Below are 8,452 nucleotides of genomic sequence, written 5' to 3'. Positions count from 1 at the left end.
TTCCAGTAAACTTCTATACTAGTCCTGTCTTTATCTGTTATTGGGGGAAGGAGCTGACTGGCATTAGCCTACAAGCTCTATCATTCCCTGCTCCTAGTCCAGAGTCTGGTTAGTGACTTGCAATGTAGATTTCAGTGCCTACACCCTTCGCTGTGAGAGGCAATGCATCTGAGTTCTTACTAATAAGTGTGTTAGTCTGTCCTGCTTGGTGCCTTCCGTGTCTGTATAAGTTTCCACCCATGTGTCGCTGTTAGTCGCTGTTAGCATGCTGACTGTTCCCAAAGTTGAGGAAATGGACTTACAGAATCCAATATGGATTGTAAATGTAAGACGTTTAATACACAAATCAGAAGGCTTTTTATACTATTACAGGATTACATGTCGATTTCTAATTGGTCCATGCAATACATTTTTGTGGTTTAAAGCATAATCATTAGTAGATACAAAAAGGTATTTTTATAAGCAGTACGTGTGCTCATATATCAAACCCTACATTTCCAGATGTGCAGATCCTATGTTCTAAGGTATATTCATGACTGATTCATTACTTGTTTTACTTTGCACAGCTGTACCACAAGGACGCAACATCCTCAGGCCAACTCTGCTTTTTTTCATAGAAAGCACGAAGCGGACACAGTGTCCTTGGGCTGAGCGGTGTCTTACCCGCTGTGTTCCAATCGCCTACATATCGATTGCAAAGCAACAGCCCCTACAAAATTCCCCACATCTCCCCCTTTCTTTTCAAACACTGTAGCAGCGATCCGATGCATCTGCCAGGATAGACATCGGAAGATGCAGGGTCCTAAGAATAACAAAACAATAACAATAAGCAATACTATTCCTACAGTTTTGATTAACTCTTTTGCCCAAGCTGAAATTCCCCATGACATTAGCCAATCATCAAAGGGGTTATGATTCGTTGTAATTTTCTCTGTATGATGCTGAAGCCAGTCTACCTTTTTATGGATTGAATCACTATGATCAGACAAGTTAAAACAACACATTCCTTCTACTTCTTCACAGCCTTTTCCTTGTACTAAAAGCAAGTAATCTATAGCTGCTCTATTTTGCAGGGTAGCCTTTCGCAAACTATTTTGATCTACTGCAAGCTGAGAAATAACACTAGTAGTAACATTAGCTTGTTTTGCTGTCCAACATGCTAATCCCTGAATGGCTGACAAGGCATGTGCTGTTCCTATAGGAGGAAACAATGCTCCAAAAACTCTTGCTGTATGAGACCAAAGTTCCACTTCATCATTACAATCAGAGGTTAACATTTCTACATTTCTACGATTTCTTAATAGAGTTGCACTACTTGCAATATGATTTCGGATAAATTCTGAAGTAGGAGTTAGCAAAGAAAGGTGACCAATGTAACATGGCCCTCCGTTACTTTCTTTTGGGATTCCAGGCCACGCTCTTCTACCACAAATCAGGAACACATTTCTAGGCAATCTTAAGGCTTTGGTAATGTTAAGGCACATACCATTTGTGTTCCAACCATAAACCGTGTCTTTAGCACAAAAATCAGAGGTACTCCAATAAGGAAAATGATAGGATGTTAGATCTGTTATTTGACGATTCGTCAGATTGTACGAGCCAAATATCAGACATCCTGACTGATTTGGCATTCTACTTCCTAACAGGTTGAACTCTTGAGGATCCCATGGTAAAGGGTCATTGAGGCTTGCAACTATTAATGCCATACAATGACTTATACTTTTTGCTGTAGAACAATCTTGATGTGTGAGAGATGAAAAGGAGGCTACCAAAGTGCGTTGATCATCAAATGGCAACCCTATCAGGCATGTTTTAAATGGGTCTGTGGCTGCTGATAAGTGTAAGCAAAAGGATGGGTTATTTGTCTCCTTTGCCCAATTCACCCAAAAGTTGTCTTCACTACCCCACCCAAAATTCTCCTGCACCACAAAAATAATTACAATAGCAGATAACCAATACATATTGTTCAACATTTAGCTCAGATCAGTTGTCTCTGGTGACGTTGTGTGCAGCTTCTAAGTCAGCAATTTCTTCTATTGCCGTTTGATCATCCTCCTTGTTTTCCTTGGTTTCAGCATGTAGCCAGGGTCGCACCCACTTGGCTGGCAACCACCGCTCTCCGTCCTCTGTAATGACACAAGCATATCCACGACCCCAAGTTATTAATCTCCATGGTCCATTCCAGGTGGCTGATGAGGGGTCCCAAACTTGCACAGAAACGTGTGTTTCTTTTAAAGGATTGTTTTGAGTAAAATGTCTAAAGATAGGGGTTGACCCAACTTCTTGATTCGACTTTTGTGACCAGAGTTTCCAATTTAAAACATAAATGGCCTTTGAAAGAATATCGTGGGGGGAGTGGGAATGGGAAAACTCCCCCTGTCTTTGAAAAATGGCAATATATCGTTTGAGATCAGAATGCTTTCTTTCAACAATTGCCTGTCCTGTACTATTGTAAGGAATTCCAAATAAATGTTTGATATTCCAGGCTGAAAGAAATGCTTCAACAATTTGGCTTTTATAATTTGGACCATTGTCTGTCTTAATTGTTTGGGGGTTTCCTAATACAGCAAATGCCATTCTCCAATGTCGACACGTTGCTGACGCCCCTGATGATGTCATGGCAGATGCCCACAAGGCTGAACTATATGTATCTACTGTGACATGAACATATTTTAGACGTCCAAATGACGGAACAATTGTAATGTCTGTTTGAAATAACTCTCTTGCCTCAGTCCCCCTAGGATTAGTGCCTTCTGATTGTAGGGGTGAGACCTTGGCACAATCAGGACACGAGGCAATAATGCCACGAGCAGTTTGCAGAGATATAGAGAATTCCTTAGACAAACTTTTTGCAGATTGGTGAAAGAATGCATGACTTACTTGTGCTTGCTTAATTGCCTGAGTGGCTGATTTGACAGAAACAGAAGGTTCATCAGTATCATTTTGCTGGGCTCCAGCACTCACCACCTCATCGGCTTTCGCGTTTCCTTCTGACAAGAATCCAGGCAAGTTAGTATGACTACGAATATGAGTACAAAAATATAAACATTTTCTGTTTAGAATCAAATTCAACAATTGAATAATCACAGCTTCAATAACCTTGTTAGAAATGTGTCCAATAATTGACTCCTCTACTCGATTCACAACAGAAGCTACATACATAGAATCAGTAATAATATTTACAGGGATATTTACAAAGTCTTCAAACACCATTGTTACTGCTTTGAGTTCAAGGCATTGAACAGAAACTCCTTCTAGTTCTTTCACTACAGTCTTCCATTGTTTGGAAGTGTCACACCATTTAGCATAGCCATATTTGTGTGTTTTCCCAGAAGCATCAGTAAAAACTGTAACACCATTTTCAATAGGTTGTTCACATTTCAGTGCTTTCTGGTTTAACATCAATTGAGTACCAAATAGAGGAAATGCAGGATAATGATTATCAATAGATGTAGCAATCACTGCAGTAGCAAAAGAATATGACATGTTACACCATTCTTCTACCACTGATTTCATTGCAAATGGTAACACAATCTTAGTTACTTCTACCCCAAAAACATGACGTACTCTACGTTTTGCCTTTAACAGCAAGGAACCAACAAGGTCAAGTTTGTGTAACAGTGATGCATGAGGCTGACTTTTTGGAAATAACCACTCCAATAGTAGGAATGTCTTCTGATCCTGTTCCTGTCCTATTGCCAAATAGTAATCATTGTCTTGTTGGCATAAATAATTGATTGGCAAGGCAGTATTGTAACGATATGCTTGTAATTCAGCTATTTTGTTATTAATTTTTTCAAGTGCCTCATAGTGCTGGTTTTGCAAAACTCTAGGTTCTGCTGGATGTTTTGATCCTTTTAGCAACTCTCTAAGGGGTTCAAGATCTTTATTAGTAATCCCTATCCATTGTCTGATCCATTGCAATTCTCCTAATAATTTTTGGACATCGTTCACTGTTTCTATTTTCACATGTAGTGTAATTTTTTGAGGTCTGATTCTGCTTTCTGTCACTATCAGTCCTAGATAATTCCATGGTTCTTGGGCCTGAATCTTATCTTTTGCAATTGTCAATCCCCAGTGCTTAAGAGTCTGTGATAATGTAGTCTTCTCAGTTTCTGTTAAGGGAATGGGAGAAGCAATCAAGATATCATCCGTATAATGTAATACCACGTATGTAGGGTGTGAACTCTTCCAATTTTGTAATGCTTGGTTAACATACCATTGACATATGGTTGGGCTATTACGCATTCCCTGTGGCAGAACTATCCATTCAAATCTTCTCATGGGGGCACTGTTATTCTTTGATGGTATACTAAAGGCAAATCGTTGAGTATCAGCAGGATCGAGTGGAATACTAAAGAAACAATCCTTAAGATCAATAATGTAGACAGCCCAATTAACAGGTATTGCAGCTGGAGAAGGTAGGCCTGGTTGTAACGCTCCCATTGGCGTCATTTGCTCATTAACAGCACGAAGATCGTGCAAAAATCGCCATTTTCCTGATTTTTTCTGTATAACAAAAACTGGAGTGTTCCAAGGACTAAAAGATTCTTTTATATGGCCTTTCTCTAATTGTTCATCCACAAGCTGGTTCAGGTGCTCCAATTTTTCATCAGTGAGCGGCCACTGATCAACCCACACAGGCTTATCAGTTTTCCAAGTCAGCTTAATAGTGGGAAGAGCACCTTTGTCAGTGGCCGCTATGGAAAAGGAGTAGACAAAACAAGTTGCCATTGGGAGAGTACATCTCGACCTAGCAACCATAAGGGTGTGTTCATGATTACAGGTGTTACTTTTGCAATGTTCCCCTCATTGTCTTTGATGTCCAATAACACAGCACTTTTTCTCATTTCTGCTAGTCCTGCTATTCCCAAAACCTTCTCAGATGAATTTACAATTGGCCACGCTTTTGGCCAATATGCAGCTGGCACTATAGTGACATCTGCACCCGTGTCAATCATCATCTCAGCTGTAATGGTTTTAGGGGTGATCTGAGTGTCGGGATGGATAATGGTAACAGAACGTGTAGGTTTGTTGTTAGTTATCACCTCAGAGAAAGCTATTAGTGGCTCTGTAGACCCAAACCCTCCTGTTCCTCTGATTTTAGGTGTTGAATGTGGTACACAGGCTTTGAAAGGAATCAATTGTGCTATCTTACTGCCTTTTGGAATGGTAATTGGTGGTGTAAAAACATTAACCATAATGTGAATAACTCCTGTGAAGTCACTATCGATTAATCCTGGTTGTACAAAAATTCCAGTTCTTGTAGCTGAAGATCTTCCTATTAGCAAGGCAGAAAGTCCATACCCTAATGGTCCTTTACTGGTAGTAGGGATTAGTGTAACCTCCTGTGTTGTGATTGTTATTGTTTCACTTACGACCAAATCGAGGCCAGCGCTTCCTCTGGTGGCGGCGAGTAGATCGTCGAGGCAGCCTCCGTTGTGGGGGGTCCGGTCGCTTAAGATGAGGTCTGAGCCGCGCCCCCCACGCGGCCTCCCCCGTTTCCCTGCTGGGGCACAAGAGGTGTTCCATCCTTCTTAAATCGGGATTTGCAGTCTGACGCTCTGTGTCCGAACTTGTCACACTTGTTGCAGGTTCCTGCGAATGGAGAACTCATCGACGATACTTGGTTAGTAACAGCCTTAATTGTAGGACAATGCTTTTTAAAATGTCCCGTCTGTCCACATTTAAAACATACAGGATTTGAGCCCTTGTCCCCCTTTCCTTGTGGCGAGCATTTGGACAATGCAGCTGCTAATGCAGAGGCATGAATTCGAGCCTTTTCCTTCTCTTCTTCCATCGGGGCTCGAGAACATTGTTCTACCATTTGCAGTAAAGAAGCAGCAGGGGGTAAAGTGGCAATTAACCTCCGACATGCAGCATTGGCATTTTGCATAGCAATCTCTTTTACCAATGTCTCTTTCATGTTGGCTGGAATGTCAGGTGCCATTTCAACACCTTCTGTAATTCTGTCAACAAATGCCATAAATGACTCAGTATCTCTCTGTTTAATTTGCAAGTATGGTTGTTTTGGAGTGCCGACCTGTGGCAAACTGGCGAAAGCTTCAAGGGCAGCCACTTTGCTTTGAGCCAGAATTCGCAAGTCTAGCGCAGCTTGCCGCTGTGGGTCAACGTACTGACCGTTCCCCATTAATTGCTCTAGGGAGGCCACCCGTAAGGGATCTCCGTGCGGCAGTGTCAAGTTATCAAGCTGTTTCTGCTCTAATCTTTCCTGCCACTTGTTAACAAACATCATATAACTCGTAGGTCCCAGCATCAGTTCAAACAGATGTTTAATGTCTGTGGGTATTAGTGTCTGATGTTTTATAAATGTTTCCATCTGTCTTCTGACCAGTTGATTGTCTATTCCATAATCTAAAATTGCTTTCTGTATTTTGGCAACTGTGGTCCAATCTATAGGCTGCCAGTTTCTCTGTCCATTATTATCAATAGTTACTGGTGCAGCTGTAAACTGAAAATCCCCAGTAATTTCAGCATTGGTTACAACTCCCTTCCACCGGTTTGACATGTCAAAGTTGGGATCTTTTGGAATGTAATCAGAATTTCTCTGTTTAGGAGTCTCCTTTGACTTTTCCTCATTCGCTTTCCCTCTCCACCACTTCCAGACATCATCCACCATTCCACTTGCTGAATCCTCTTTCCTTTTATACTGAGGATACAATGCAAACCAATCTGCAAGCTTTCTCTTATCCTCCGCAGACAGTCTCGCTTCTGAACCATACTTAGACCGCAAATACCAATCGCCCTCCTCTATGTTCATTTCACCATCTCTGATACTTTGTAACACCCATTGACGAACCCTTTCCACTGACATTTTACCATCTGTATTTTTCTCTTCAGTAACAGCAGCAGGGTGAACACAATTACCAGACTCAATCTTTGTTAATTGTTTCTCAATATTTTTCAGACCTTCAACAATAGACTTATGTGCCTTGCGATAACTCTCTTTAACCACCCTTGATTTGGAACCTTTATCCAACCGTTGCATCTCATTCAATAGTTTAGTCATTGCATCTGCCTGCTCATGTAAAAGAGTCTTTAACTCCTCTTCCTCAGGAGGCAGAGGGACAGTTGCAGGGTCTATTTGCGGAGCTGATGGTACCGCTTGTCCCACTTCCATAGGCTCGGGGACTTGTGAACCTCCCGCTCCCTTATCGGGGTCCCAATCAGGAATGAGATAATCGTAAGGACCTTGGGTAGCAGGGCAAACAGTTTTCGTCTCAGTTTTTATCTCAGTTTTTGTCTCCGCGGCAGTTTTTGTCTCCGCCCCCGATCCCGATGTTACTTTATTTTTAGCGTCTTTCAAGATGGTCTGAATTATTGCTTCAACTTCTGCCTCCGCTCCTATTTTTTGTACTAAGAGACTGATCTGTCGATAGGTTGAAGCAAGTCTTTTTGCTTCTTTATTATCAGTCTGGACAGATTCCCATATTTCCTCCCCTATATGCTTCCACGTCTCGTCTTTAAAAACTTGTGCAGTTTCCTTGAGTAAGCCTCTACGGCGTGCCCAAGACAACAAATCTGTCACTAGAGCCCGATCCAGCGGGTCTCCAGCTTTCTGTCCAAATTTCAACAAGGCTTCAACAGAAGCTTTTTCTATTCCCGGGGCCGTATTCCCCATTCCGCGCCTTTTCCCTGCTCAAGGCAGCCTGCTCAAGGCAGCCGACTCACCCGCTGAGTCGAAAATCCGTGGTACCACTCACGCCTCTCTCGGACGCCCGGCCGCAGCCGCCGCGGAATTTCTTTTCTTCTTCCCCGCTTTGCAGTCAGCTCAGCTCTCTTCCCGGGTATCAGGTCTCTTGCTGATCACGTCGGGGGTCACCAGATGTCGCTGTTAGGCGCTGTTAGCATGCTGACTGTTCCCAAAGTTGAGGAAATGGACTTACAGAATCCAATATGGATTGTAAATGTAAGACGTTTAATACACAAATCAGAAGGCTGTTTATACTATTACAGGATTACATGTCGATTTCTAATTGGTCCATGCAATACATTTTTGTGGTTTAAAGCATAATCATTAGTAGATACAAAAAGGTATTTTTATAAGCAGTACGTGTGCTCATATATCAAACCCTACATTTCCAGATGTGCAGATCCTATGTTCTAAGGTATATTCATGACTGATTCATTACTTGTTTTACTTTGCACAGCTGTATCACAAGGACGCAACATCCTCAGGCCAACCCTGCTTTTTTTCATAGAAAGCACGAAGCGGACACAGTGTCCTTGGGCTGAGCGGTGTCTTACCCGCTGTGTTCCAATTGCCTACATATCGATTGCAAAGCAACAGCCCCTACAAAATTCCCCACACCCATGGTCAGTGGCATTGGCATCTCTGCTATGTCCTAGCAATCTCCCTCTTTTTCTTTTTGCCACTGAGCAGGGGGTGCAAAAGTCATTGCTGCATAGTCTGTAGAAGGAATTAACCAGT

At 42.1% G+C, this 8,452-nt stretch overlaps 1 protein-coding gene across 5 annotated transcripts; it reads right to left on the bottom strand.

Annotated features, from left to right (window-relative positions):
* Positions 1-1,075: 1,075 nt before the first annotated feature.
* Positions 1,076-6,804, bottom strand: LOC135174092 (endogenous retrovirus group K member 113 Gag polyprotein-like). Of its 5 annotated transcripts, XM_064141344.1 has the most exons (3): positions 4,220-6,804; positions 2,881-3,019; positions 1,076-2,126 (listed from the first exon to the last, which is right to left on the bottom strand). In XM_064141344.1, the coding sequence occupies exon 1, from the start codon at positions 6,779-6,781 to the stop codon at positions 5,459-5,461; it is 1,323 nt and encodes a 440-aa protein (XP_063997414.1). In that variant the 5' UTR covers positions 6,782-6,804; the 3' UTR covers positions 1,076-2,126; positions 2,881-3,019; positions 4,220-5,458. The 5 variants fall into 5 exon arrangements, with proteins under 5 accessions (XP_063997414.1, XP_063997410.1, XP_063997411.1 ...); XM_064141340.1 differs by having other exon boundaries at positions 1,076-3,019; XM_064141341.1 differs by having other exon boundaries at positions 1,076-2,990.
* Positions 6,805-8,452: the final 1,648 nt, after the last annotated feature.

The sequence above is a fragment of the Pogoniulus pusillus genome, unplaced genomic scaffold (genome assembly GCF_015220805.1).
Source record: "Pogoniulus pusillus isolate bPogPus1 unplaced genomic scaffold, bPogPus1.pri scaffold_47_arrow_ctg1, whole genome shotgun sequence".
NCBI lineage: Eukaryota > Metazoa > Chordata > Aves > Piciformes > Lybiidae > Pogoniulus > Pogoniulus pusillus.
The sequence above is the reverse complement of the archived record's forward strand: the minus strand, read 5'-3'. Positions and strand labels throughout refer to the sequence as shown.